Source organism: Carcharhinus amblyrhynchos, chromosome 2 (assembly GCF_965287045.1).
Source record: "Carcharhinus amblyrhynchos chromosome 2, sCarAmb.v2.hapA, whole genome shotgun sequence".
In the NCBI taxonomy this organism is placed as follows: Eukaryota; Metazoa; Chordata; class Chondrichthyes; order Carcharhiniformes; family Carcharhinidae; genus Carcharhinus; species Carcharhinus amblyrhynchos.
In genome coordinates this window covers 8432380-8446263 of record NC_137325.1, presented here as the reverse complement: position 1 = coordinate 8446263, position 13884 = coordinate 8432380, and the positions used below count along the sequence as shown (strand labels likewise).

General features: G+C 39.6%; 1 protein-coding gene across 1 annotated transcript in view; it reads left to right on the top strand.

Annotated features, from left to right (window-relative positions):
• The first annotated feature begins 297 nt into the window (after positions 1-297).
• The window catches only part of kif15 (kinesin family member 15), a 62747-nt gene continuing 49160 nt past the window's right edge, over positions 298-13884 (top strand). Inside the window, exons 1-6 of the mRNA XM_080203763.1 lie at positions 298-316; positions 4105-4141; positions 4553-4739; positions 9350-9426; positions 11300-11337; positions 13042-13142. Coding sequence (XP_080059889.1) covers positions 298-316; positions 4105-4141; positions 4553-4739; positions 9350-9426; positions 11300-11337; positions 13042-13142 — 459 coding nt within the window. The remainder of the gene's footprint in view (positions 317-4104; positions 4142-4552; positions 4740-9349; positions 9427-11299; positions 11338-13041; positions 13143-13884) is intronic.

The following is a 13884-nucleotide window of genomic DNA, read 5'->3' as shown; positions in this document are numbered from 1 at the left end:
CCCTTCTCTACAGACCACGCCCCTTTTCTACACCCCGCCCTCCATTGTTCTGCGCGACACGGCTCAACGTCTACGGAAGTCACGTGCTTGCCTTCTGGCCCCCGCCCCCGGTTACCACGTGACCCCTCTGTAGCTGGCGCCCAAATTTAAACCAAACCGGCGGCTGCCATTTTGGAGTAATGTTTATAGCGAGAGAGTGAAATTTACTAGTGGATGTTTTTTTAAAATCCCCCTTTAAAAAATAAACGACTCGTTTTTATTGCTTTGCTTTTTTTAAAAAATAAAAAGACGGGACAAATGTCTCCAACGGATAAAGGTTAGTGTTTGATCAACCTTTTTCTCTCTCCGCCTGTTTGCACCCACTCTTCACCTTTTCCCGTCTGTTGTTGCCCTGAGAGCATTTGATTTATTATTGTCCCGTGTATTAGCATGCAGTGAAAAGTGTTGACTCTTGCATGCTGTACAAATAAAGCTTACCGTTCATTGAGAAGGAAGGGAGAGGGTGCAGAATGTAGTGTTACAGTCATAGCTAGGGTGTAGAGAAAGATCAGTCTCACTCCAGAAAAGCGCTGAAACTTAAGGGGACTTCATCCTCTGCAAAACTAATCGGTCCACACAAAAACATATATCGGAGTAAAACGCCATCGAGACTGTGAGACGCAGCCTTGCCTGTCTCTCTGACCTCTGCTTCATTAATCACCTTGTTCCTGTACAGGAAACACAGACAAACTCTGTTCAACCAGTCAAATGATCAATAAAGCATTGACTCCTTGAAAAAAAACAAAATTCACCAACCAGCCTCAACGCATAGTACAGCTGAAAAATCAGCCCTTAAAAACAAGTACATTATCAGTGCTTCTTCACCTTGGTAATCAGTTTATTTACGCGTTTTATGATTACTTTTCGCAGTTATTCTTTGCACTATTTCTGGGATTCCAGTACTAATCGAACCCCATTGCAATTTCTATATAGAAATAAAGCTCAATAATCACAGTCCTTTGCTGCTTTACATGGTGTTTGGCTCTCCATGTCTCCCTTAAACTCATATCCGGCAATGTGCTGACCCAAATGAGAATGCTAGTCTATGCACTCTGGCATTGACTCATAATTTGCATCTAATAGCATCTGCTATCAATTAGACTTGCCTTTCCTTTAAATTTTAATTTTTGAGATTTAATTTTTTTGATATGGAAAATTGTTGAACGTGCCAGCTAATGATAGCGTAAGTAATTAGGCTTTGGAACATGAATGAGCCAGGCAAATCATTGTGTTTAATTTGATTTATTATTGTTGCTTATATTGGGATACAGAGTAAAGTATTGTTTCTTGCACACTATACAGACAAGACATACTGTTCATAGAGTACATAAGGGAGGAGGAGAGGGTGCTGAATATAGTGCTACAGTCATAGCTAGGATGTAGAGAAAGATCAAGTTAACATATGGTAGATCTATTCAAAAGTCTCATGGCGGCAGGGAAGAAGCTATTCTTGATTTGATTGGTATGTGATTGGAGTTTTGTATCTTTTTCCTGACGGAAGAAGGTGGAAGAGAGCATGTCTGGGAAGCATGGGGTCCTTAGTTATGTTTTTCAGAGGCAGCAGGAAGTGTAGATGGAGTCAATGAATGGATTAAGAAAGCCCACTAACGTCTACTTTCTCAGAAGACGAAGGAAATTTGGCATATCAGCTATGACTCTCACCAGCCTTTACAGATGCATCATAGAAAGCATTCTTTCTGGTTGTATCACAGCTTGGTGTGGCTCCTGCTCTGCCCAAGGCTGCAAGGAACTACAAAAGGTTGTGAATGTAGCCCAATCCATCATGCAAACTAGCCTCCCATCCATTGATTCTGTCTACATTTCCCACTGTCTCGGCAAAATAACCAGCATAATTAAGGACCCCATGCACCCCGGACATTCTCTCTTCCACCTTCTTCTGCCAGGAAAAAGATACAAAAGTCTGAGGTCACATACCAACTAACTCAATAACAGCTCCTTCCCTGCTGCTGTCAGACTTTTGAATGGACTTATCTTGCACTGATCTTTCTCTACACCCGAGCTATGACTGTAACACTACATTCTGCAACCTCTTGTTTCCTTCCCTATAAATATTATGTTTTGCCTGTATAGTGCGCAAGAAAAAATACTTTTCACTGTATGTTAAGACATGTGACAATAATAAATCAAATTTCACCAGATTCTCTACCTCTTTGCTGCGCTCTGTCTCCATTAATCAGATTTGCAAAAATATCATCTCACTATTTGTCTCATCATTCAACTGCATTGACTTATTTGGTGTATTTGCATGGTTTTCACAAAATTAATTTACCGCAACAATTTATGGGCCAGTGCCAATCAGTGAACATTCTGGCACTATTAGATAAAAAACTGCAGGCAGGTGTATCTCAGATAGCTACAGTTTGATTTTCAGATTTAACCTCGCAGGCTTTGCATTATAAATAATGGAGAGAGGCATTAGCCTTGTTTTTATTTTGTGTTTGAATAATATGAAACTGCTGTGGCTTAGCTCACTTGGTAAAACACATGCCCAGAGATGTTTGTGACTTAATGAATGGCCTATCTCTGCCTGACTATTCTAAACTGGGTGGATGTTGAGTGTAATAGAATGTTTGTTTAGTATTTTCTCCACCAGAAGTTTTCCTTTTAAAAAAACTTCTTGGACATGTTTATGTGAAGTTTATTTAACTTGTTATTGCAGCAACTTAAAACAAAATCCCCAGTGAATGAATTAACTACCTTTTAATTGGGGCAATCCTCGCTGCACTTGTGGAATTTTCAATATTTTGAAACTGGATAGGTACTTGGAGTTAATATTGCATAATTATGGTTGAGTTTAACTGTGTGACTCATCTCATTCATCAATTCAGAAAGATCTTGTATTTTATCCTCTGCCAGATCTAATTGTTTCCTAAATGATTTCAGGGTTTTTACATTCCACATGCTGATCATCTTTGTAAAATAGTGCTTGACATAATAGTTTTACTTTTTTTTTACAGACTTGCATGCAGAAAATGTAGGGTTGATTTCTAGCTGGTAATTTTCTTCTGTTGGCCTGTTTTGAGATTCATATTGTGGGAGCTCTGTGGCTCCTTATTTTACTCTTTTGATATAATTTTATTTAAATAATCTTCTAATTTTGCCCATCTGTTGCTGTAACCATCTTGATTGCTTTTATATAAGAACTCCCTTTGGATTCTTTGTTACCAGGTGAAATGCTCAAAGTGAATCGTAGAATCTCAATAGTGCAGAAGCAGCCATTTGGCTTCATCGAGTCTGCACCAACTCTCTGACAGAGTATCTTACTCAGACCTTCTTTCTCCTGCCCTATCCCTGTAACCTCACACGTTTTGCAAGGCTAATCCACCTACCTTCATATTCTGCGACATTAGGGGTCAATTTAGCCTTGCTAATCTACCTAACCTGCATATCTTTGGACTAGACTTATTGGGGAAGGATTGGACTATAAAACTAGTCCAGTTTTTCCCCAATTTTGCAGTCTGGTTACCCTGGTGATTCTTCCAGCACCTAAATGTCACCCATTTGCCTTGATGACAAGTGCTGAAGATGGACTTTACAGGAGTTATTGTTTTAATCTATTGCTACAAATAATATAACCGATTAACAATTCAAAATGTCTAAATCTTAATGCTACACTCTTTTTCTCGTGTTCAAACTAAATCAACATTTTTTATCTTCAGCCAAAATCCTTTGTGAAGTCCTGTTTTTGTATTGAATGCTCATTTTGGAAAGATGGAGGACATATTTGAATGGGAAATAGTTGCCAATTTAACACCAAATTTCTCATCCCATTAATAAAACGAAAACATCAATAGATATGAAGTGCAAGGAGAAGAGGGAAATACTTTAATATAAAACCTCTCCCACTAAGCTCTGAGAAGACATATTTGCATTTGGAAGTTTCACTAAATAAGGGCAGAAAACTTAAAGAAAAGGACAGACCAGCAAAGTGGAACTTGGTAGTTGGTGATGCCTGGGCCAGTCCTATAAACCCCTGTTGATGAAGTGGTTTGTTTTGGAGTAATCGTCACAAAATTACAGTTGATTTGTTATGTGTTTCTTCAGGGGATGGTGTGGATTTGCCTTCTGTCCAGTCATCTAGGTAAGACATTATTTTTGATTTAAACAATGCAATATCCTGGGGAGAAAGCACAGTGGCTTGCGTAGCATGCACCTGTTGAATTCATCTTTTAAGTTGTGAGTTGCTTTTGTCAGTGTTGCATTGTCAGTTGAATCTGAGAAGAAACATTTTCTTATAAATATGCATTAGAACTAGAAAAAAGACAATTGTTCTATTGTGGTTGTACTTCCGTGACTTGACTTTGCACCAAATAAATGGTGCGTTATTTGAATTGATATCCTGTGCTTTGATCTTTAAAATCATTTCATTCTTAAATCAGTAAAAGCTGAAATCTGAACTAATTGAAGTATTGAAGGGATTGTTAGATCGCTGTGCTGTCGACAATTGTTGAACTGGAGGACTGTTGTGTGATCTGAAGTTTTGTCACTGCAGTGCTGAAGGAGATTCCATCAAGGTCTATGTAAGAGTGCGACCACCAGCGAAGAACACAGAATTGTTCACAGATGGAGACCAAGGATTGTGTTTGGCAGTTACCTCACCAAATACTATCTGCCTGAATTCAAAACCTGAACCCAAGATTTTCACGTATGATCATGTGGCTGATACAGACACTACTCAGGTACAGTAAAAGTACAATGAAACTTGGAGTTCTACAGTGAGCAGATATCTTTTTTATTGCAGTATTATTGTCAAATGATATTTGGAGATGAAGCATGATTGTTTCCTCCATTTTTTTAAGTTCTTCAGCACTGCTGACCCATGTCTTGTTGCTTCTGACTGAGGGGACAGGTAGGTCATTGATTACGTGCTTTTGTTGCAGTTGATCTGACCATAGCACCATTGGTAAATAACCAAAGTTGATTTTCTTTCAATTTTAACTAATTTCAGCACATCCATGCAGACTGTATTTTATCATCTAGTATCGAGTATTCACCGTATTTCACCTCTGATTGCGTTGCTGAGGTCAGAAAATCTGTATGTGCACAATTACTACCCACGTGGGATGGCACAGTGATTAATACTACTGCCTTACAATGCCAGGGACTTGGATTCAATTCCCGGTTTGGGTCACTGCAGAGTCTTTACCTTTTTCCTGTGTCTGTGTGGGTTTCTTCCGGTTTCCTCCCACAGTCCAAAAGGCATGCTAGTAGGTGCATTGGCCATGCTAAATTCTCCCTCGGTGTACCTGAACAGGTGCCGGAGTGTGGCGACTAGGGGATTTTCACAGTAACTTCATTACAGTGTTAGTGTAAACCTACTTGTGACACAAAAATAAACAAACAAAAACATCGTAATGTGGAACAGAGTATTGAACAGTGCTGTGTCCTCTCTGGTCATTTTGTAGTTTCTTTTTAAAACATGTTCAATCTTACAACGCCTGTCAACATGTTCAAAGATGGTATTGCACTATACAAGTAATCCAGCTTTTCCTATAGCCAAAAAGTGGATATTGTGGAATTAATATACATTAGAACATGCTATAACTCTTATAGAGTCCAAAGTCTGGGACATGACTAAAAGTATGTAATGTTGGTTTGACGTAGCAAGTGCTTCGCAAGTTAACGTTTATTTTCTGCTTTAATATATTTGGAAACATGAATATACATATAGGTGTTATGTGAGTAACATTTCAAATTCCAGAGAGAGGGAGGGAAATCCCATTGTTTTGGCATGTAGCAGACATATACCTATGATGTGTTCTGAAAGATATTGTTTGACATCACACCGCCTTAGTCGTGCTCCTTCCTTTTTTAGTTTCTCCTCATAAATTCTAATAAAGACTTGGTTCAAATTTCTATTATATGTACATGTAAAAGGTCAACTTAATTAGTTTATGTTTATTAATTAAAGAACCAGAAATAAGAAAATATCTGGAGGAGACAGAGCTTTTTGCATTGGCACGATTTAAAAATAAATATGCACAGTACGCTTTGACTGCCAGATTTAGAGGTTGCATCTGGTGTTTCTTGCTGATGTATTTTTGAGGTATCTCCCCCTTTCAACTGTTTTCATGTAAATTGTATGTTCCATAAGCTTCTGTATTGTGATCATCATAATAGCAGAATTCAGACATGGTCATCTTTGGGTAGGCTTTCAGAGGTGAAAGATGGGTATCTGTTAACTATTTTACTATGTTCATTGAGCCTGCTCCTCCAATCAATAAGATTATGGTTGATCTGATTTGGCCTTAGTGCCACTTTCCTTTCTATTCTCTTAACTATTTGATTCTCTTGATAGTCAAGAACCTGTCTACCTCTGCCTTAAAAATATTAATTGACCCTACTTCTACCATGCTGCGGAAGAAAATTCCACAGATTCGCAATTCTTGAGAGAAACAATTACCCCAGATAGAATCATAGAAACCCTACAGTGTGGAAAGAGGCCATCTGGCCCATCGAGTCTGCCCATCCCACCCAAGCCCTATCCCCATATCCCTACACATTTACCCGCTAATCCCTCTAACCTACGCATTTCAGGACACTAAGGGGCAATTTTAGCATGGCCAATCAACCTAACCCGCACATCTTTGGACTGTGGGAGCAAACCGGAGCACCCGGAGAAAACCCACACAGACACGAGGAGAATGTGCAAACTCCATACAGACAGTGATCCAAGCCAGGAATCAAACCCAGGTCCCTGGAGCTGTGAAGCAGCAGTGCTAACCACTGTGCTATCGTGCCGCTCATATCTCTGCCTTAAATGGGAGATCCCCTATTTTTAAACTGTCCTCTGCTTCTGTTCACTCCCACAAGGGAAACATCTCTACGTCCACTCTCAAGTCTTCTCAGGATCTTGTAAGTTTCTCATTCTTCTAAACTCCAATGGTTACAGGCCCAACTTGTCCGACCTTTCCTTGTAAGATGGCCATTAAATTATCTTTTTTATCCTTGCTGTTGCAGTTTGGGAAACAGAGCAGCCAGTTTGTCCCAGGCAGGTCCACAAACAGCAATATGATCAGGACCAGTTTTTAAAAAATTAATTTAGGGAATATGGATGTTGCTGTTTAGACTAGCATTTTACGCCCATTCCTAATTGCCCTTGAAGGTGATCCACTGCAATCCCTGAGATATGGGTACACCCACTGTGTTGTTAGGGAAGGAATTCCAGGATTTTGACCTAGCAATAATGAAGGAACGGAGATACATTTCCAAGTCAGGATGATGAGTGACTTGGAGGAGACACCCTGTGGAGGTGTTCCCCAGGTGTCTGCTGCTGTTGTCTTGCTAGATGGTGGTGGTTGTGGATTTGGAGGGTGCTGCATAAGGAACTTTGGTGAGTTCCTGCAGTGCATCTTGTAGATGGTTCACATTATTGCCACTGTTTGTTGATGGTGAAAGGATTGAATGTTTGTGGGAGAGGTAGCAATCAAGTGGGCTGCTTTGTCCTGGATGATGCTTCTTGATTGTTATGGGAGCTACACTCATCTAGGCAAATTGAGAGATTCCATTACACACCTGACATGTGCCTTGTAGATAGTGGACAGGATTTAGGGAGTCAGGAGGTGAGTTATTTGCTGCAGATTCCTAACCTTTGATGACTTCTTGTAGCCACAGTATTTATATGGCTAGTCCAGTTCAGTTCCAGTCAATGATAATGCCCAGGATGTTGATAGTGGGGAAATTCAATGATGGTAATGCCATTGAATGTCAAGGAGCAATGCTTCGATCCTCTCTTGTTGGAGATGGTTATTGTCTGGCATTTGTGTAGTGCAAATGTTACTTTCTATTTGCCAGCCCAAGTATGTATATTGTCCAGGTCTTGCTGCATTTAGACATGGGCTGCTTAAGTATCTGAGGAGTCATGAATGATACTGAATGTTGCGTAGTCATCAATGAACATCTCCACATCTGACCTTATGATGGAAGGAAGGTCATTGATGAAGCAGCTGAAGATGGTCAGGCCTAAGACACTATCCTGAGAAACTCCTGCAGTCAGGTCCTGGAGCTGGGATGATTGACCTCCAATCATCACGACCATCTTTCTTTTTACCAGGTATGACTCCATGTAGGGAAGGTTTCCACCTACTCTGCTGAATCCCATTGAATGCGATTTTGCTAGAGCTGCTTGGTCAAATACTCCTTGAAGTCAAGGGCAGTCAGCTCTTATCCATGTTTAAACAAAGGCTCTAATGAGGTCAGGAGCTGAGTGACCTTGGCAGAACCCAAACTGAGCGTCTGTAAGCAAGTTATCGCTGAGTAAATGCCACTTGATCAACACTGTTGATGACCCCTTCCATCTTCAGACATAAGTGCCAAATGGCAAATTACTGATGATTGAGAGTAGTCTGATGGAGTAATTGCCAGGTTAGATTTGTCCTGGTTCTTGTGTAAAGGACATAGCTGGGCAATTTTCCACATTGCTGGGTAGATGTCAATGTTGTAGTTGTACTGGAGCAACTTGCTGAGGAACGTGGCAATTCTAGAGCTCAAGTCTTCAGTACATTGCTGAAATATGTTTGGGGCCCATAACCTTTGCAGTATATAGCGCATTCAGGTGTTCCTCTATATTATGTGGAGTGAATCAAATTTGCTAAAGACAGATGTCTGTGATGCAGGAGCCTCTGGAGGAGGTCAAGATGGATCATGCATTTGGCACTTATGGCTGCAGATTGTTGTGAATGCTTCAGTCTTACCTTTTACACTGATGTGCTGGGCTCCTCCAGGATGGGGATATTTGATTAGCCTCCTCTTCCAGTGAGTTGTTTAATTGTCCACTGCCATTCACAAGTGGATGTGGCAGGACTGCAGAGCAAAGACCTGATCCATTGGTTGTAGGTTTGCTTAGCTCTGTCTTTCACTTATGCTGTTTGGCATGTTTAAGCTGTTTGGCATGCAAGAAGTCTTTATTTGTTGACACCTCATTTTTGGATATGTCTGGTGTTGCTCCTGGCATGCTTTCCTGCATTTTTCATTGTATCAGGGTTGATCCCCTAGCTTGGTGGTAACAGTAGAGTGGGCGACATGCTGGGCCATAAAGTTACATATTGTGGTTGAGTACAATTTTGCTGCTAATGGCCCACAGTATCTCATGAATGCCCAGTTTTGAGCTGCTAGATCTGTTTGAAGTTTATCCCATTTTGGGTGTTGAAGAATAAATATTTAGATAATTTTGAGGTTGTGACAATTTAATCTGATGTTTTAATTTAAAAAAAATGCACAGTGTATTAAATGATCCATGCCCCTGGAAAATTTTGGTTAAATATGCATTTTCTTGTGCTACATTTTGCAGGAAGCAGTATTTTCTGCTGTGGCTCGGGGCATTATTGAGTCCTGCATGAATGGATACAACGGTACCATTTTTGCCTAGTAAGTAATTTGTAACTTATTTGCATGAATTAATTTGATGGTTAAAAAGAGTTATAAAGCTCCTTCTGCATAATTTCTAAATTACAATAAAATGATGTCTGGGTATCAAGAAAATTGCTGATGTTCTTTCTATTTCTGTCCCCATGACTTTAAGTTTTTACTTTTCTTGTGCCAGTAATACATGTTTTAGTACATAGTTAAGTTTGGCATTCCCATTAGTATTACCAATAGGTACGTGCCTGTAGTGACAACAGTTCCAATTTAGTACCTGTTGGTACCAAATTTGCATTGACACTCAGAGGCTATCTCTTGTAAGATATGCCATCCTAATCCAATATGAAATGCTTTTTTAGATTGTGATAAATTTAAAGGAGTTCCGATGGGAAACTAGGCATGTGAAACTGATCTTGGAATGTTGATGTTGATATTGGAAGCTTCAAATGAAGAAACTTTTGTTTCTAATGCAATCATTTGTTGCCTTTAGCACAAATCTGGATGACTGTAATATAGTGTTAGTTGTGAGCTTTGTAAATACATCAAATGTTCTTTAGATGATATTCCTGAGAACCATTTTTTTGCATGCCATAACATGAGTATCTGACTATATTGTAAGCTGGAAAAAACTGTGGTGTGACATTGCAGATTTAAAGTGACATTGTTATGCTCCAGGCCCTTGGAGCTCACAGTGTCATAGTTTGCCAGCTTTGAACCCATCTCTATAGAATCTCCAGTCCAGTTCCTGTCAATATCCCAAAACTAATGCTGCTTGACTGAGATCATAGGTGGCTTCATTTGTGATTGTGACCATAGGCTGCTATCCATTCTTCTGCTTAATCTTTCTGCAAAGTTCAATGCACTGATCATGACCTCCTCTGTTAACACTTTTCAGTTGCCCAATTCTTTGGACTGCTTTTGTATGATTTTTGCTTTTAACTATTTAAATGTGGTCAGCATACCTCTAGTGATAGCTTCACGCATGGAAACTAAGGATTTGCCCTTTCCTTCCTAAAGCATTTGCTTCACCTTGGACATCAGCCTGAAGGCTTCTCCAAGTATTGCTAATGATATTTAGTTCTAATTTTCCATCACATAACTACCTCTGTGTTATCAGACATCATGTTCAGTAAGTCATAATCTTGTGATTAATCCACTTTTTTGCAACCTGACACAAAATTATCTACATTGGTACTGATTTAATCCATCCTTGGGTTTACGCTCAAGACCATATGCAACTTTTGAACTTGTATTCAATTTCAGCTGAGCTCCAAACACCACATCCTTTTGCCAAGAATACTTCTTTCCATATTCACAAACTGCCCCACTGCTGAAAATCTTATCCACGTTTTTCATTCCCAAGCACATTCATTCCAATAGTTCCTTTATTATGGTTCTTTCATTCACACTTGCATTCAAATTTGTTCAGAATGTTTCCTGTCATTTCCAGCCCTTGTTTACAAATTACTCCCATTCTTGCAGGATTACACTGCCTCCTGTTCCACAAAGTATTGGTTTCAAGTACTTGGTCTTTAAATTACTTCAAAGCTTCAATCCACCCTATCTCAGAACCTCCAGTCTTTCTCTCTTGTGCCTTTGTGCTCTTTACAACTCTGACATCTTCTTGAGACCGTGTGTGTCTCTTTTGTATCTGAAATTGGAGTAATTTTTCAGGTACTTGGTTAAAAATGGATGTTCCATGGAAAGTGATAAAGTAGATCTTAAATCATCAGATTGCTGTACTGAACAAGCAAAGCTGGCTAAAGTTTTAGGCTGTCTTTGAAGTTTCTCACTTGTTTGCTCTCATGCACCCAAAATATTGCATTAAAGTCAACATTGTGGAGAGTGACTTATGAAAAATGATATTTCTTTTTCTTAGTGGACAGACTGGTTCTGGAAAGACATTCACAATGTTGGGTACGTGCACAATTTAAAAATTTTCTTTGTATTTAGTTGCTTAATCTGTCAGATGAGGAAAAGCCTGGCCCACCAATATTTAGGAAACTTTGATTCATTGCATCAAACTGGAGAATCTACAATTACTAATTTAACCCAATGTTGTATATACTATACAAAAATCATCCAATTACAAAATATTAAGATACCATTTATTTTGAAATATTAATACATAGTGACATTTCATAATCCTTTACATGTTAGCCATAGAATATATGTAAATTAGAAACTACTGATTTTGCATAAAGAATAGTTGCAAAATTCTTCTACAGAGGTAGGCTTGCTTTTGCTTTTTAAATTGTTGTTTTAATTTCCTACTCCCGATTGTGGTTCAGCTGATAGCACACTTGTCTTTGTGTCAAGACTAAAAATCAAAGCTAACATTCCTTATGCTGAAGGTGCCACCTTTTGGATGAGATGTTAAGCCAAGGCCCCATCTGGATCTCAGGTGGATATAAAAGGTAACAAGAACAGGGAGTTTTCCCCAATGTCCTGACCAATATTTATCCTTCAGTCAACGCCAGTAAAACACATCAGTTACATAGGGCATTGGTGAGACCAGAACTGGCATTGGTGAGACCATACTGTATACAGTATGGTCTCCTTGTATAAAGAATGGTGTAAATGCATTGGAAGTTGACCTCCTGCTGCTCCTAATTGGTATATTTGTAGGTATGTGTTTTGTTTAAATACGTTTTTCCTACTACCTTCATCTATGCAATTCCATCAGGGGTGGGATTTTCTTTTGGGAAATGACAAGGTGTCACGGTACCACAGTGGTTAGCACTGCTGCTTCATAGCGCCAGAGACCTGGGTTCAATTCCCAGCTCTTGTCACTGTCTGTGTGGAGTTTGCATGTTCTCCCTGTGTCTGTGTGGGTTTCCTCCGGGTGCTCTGGTTTTCTCCCACATTCTGAAAGATGTGCTGGTTAGTTGCATTGAGTCAAACAGGTGCCGGATTGGGGAATTTCACAGTAATTTCATAGCCGTGTTAACGTAAGCCTTACTTGTGACTAATAAATAAACTTTAGTGGGCAGCATGGTAGCACAGTGGTTAGCTACCTAACTCAGAGACCTGAGTTTGATTCCCGGCTTGGGTCACTGTCTGTGTGGAGTTTGCACGTTCTCCTCGTGTCTACGTTGGTTTCCTCCGGATGCCCCGGTTTCCCCTCTCATTCCAGAGATGTGTGGGTTAAGTTGATTGCCATGCTAAAATTGCCCTTAGTGTCCTGAGATGTGTGGATTAGTGGATAAATATGTAGCGATAAAGGGGTAGGGCCTGGGTAGGATTGTGGTCGGTGCATACTCAATGGGCCGAATGGCCTCTTTCTGTTCTGTAGGGTTCCTATGATGATTTCTATGACTTGCATGCATGTGTGTGCATGCAACAGCTTAATGGATTCGATAGTGGACCGTGGGGTAATTTTGAAAATCTCAGCTTTTTAATCTCATTTCCTGCAAGGATGTTGGAAATAAAGTTTGAATACTATCAAGCTAATTATGAAATCCTCTGCTTTGCAGTGTGGCTCCATGCTGGATGCATTATCATGCAGAATTATCCCCTAGGGTATAATATACTCATTTGTTTTCAGTCATATTTACAAAAGTACAATGTGCAAATGTTATTTTTATAACTGATAATGAATATTGTGTTTCATGTCTTCAGGTCCCTCTGATCATTCTGACAACTTTACGCACAATTTGAGGGGCGTAATACCTCGAAGTTTTGAATACCTCTTTTACTTGATCAATCGAGAAAAGGAAAAGGTATATTTTAAGATTTTTATGCACTTTTTTCCATTTGTTTTTATAATGTAACATTTGCAATTGTATGAAGTGTTGGACTTAAAATATCACAACGTTCTTCAGTGCATTACCATGACTTGCATAGGCAAATGCAACACCCATAAATGACCAGTTAATTTCTGTTTGTGTTATCATTTGAGGGAGGAATATTGGCCAGGTTAATAAGAACTCTCTGTTCTTTGGCAGTTCTCTATGGTGGACAGTATTTCAATATAATGCTTCATCTAATCTATGACACCTCCTGGGAGTGTACTTTTCTTTCAATACTACAATGACTTGCAAATCTAGGTTGAGCCCAAACCTTGTATTGTGCCTGAACGCACAGTTTTCTGAGCTATGATTGCTTGTTTTGTATATTCATACGTTTGTTTTTTCCCTTTGGGAAATAGTGGAAAAGTGTTGGAACGACTAACATAGAAATATAGACGATGGAAGCAGGAGGAGGCCGTTTGGCCCTTCGAGGCTGCCTTGCAATTCATCAAGCTCATGGCTTTTCGTCCAATAATAAGATCATGGCTGAACTGAGCCACGACAGATCAGCCATGATCTTATTGAATGGCGGGGCAGGCTCGAAGGGCCAGATGGCCTACTCCTGCTCCTATTTCTTATGTTCTTATAATAGCCTAATCCTGCTTTCTCCCCATAACCTTTGATCCCATTCGCTCCAAGTGCTATATCTAGCCATTCTTGAGTACATTCAATT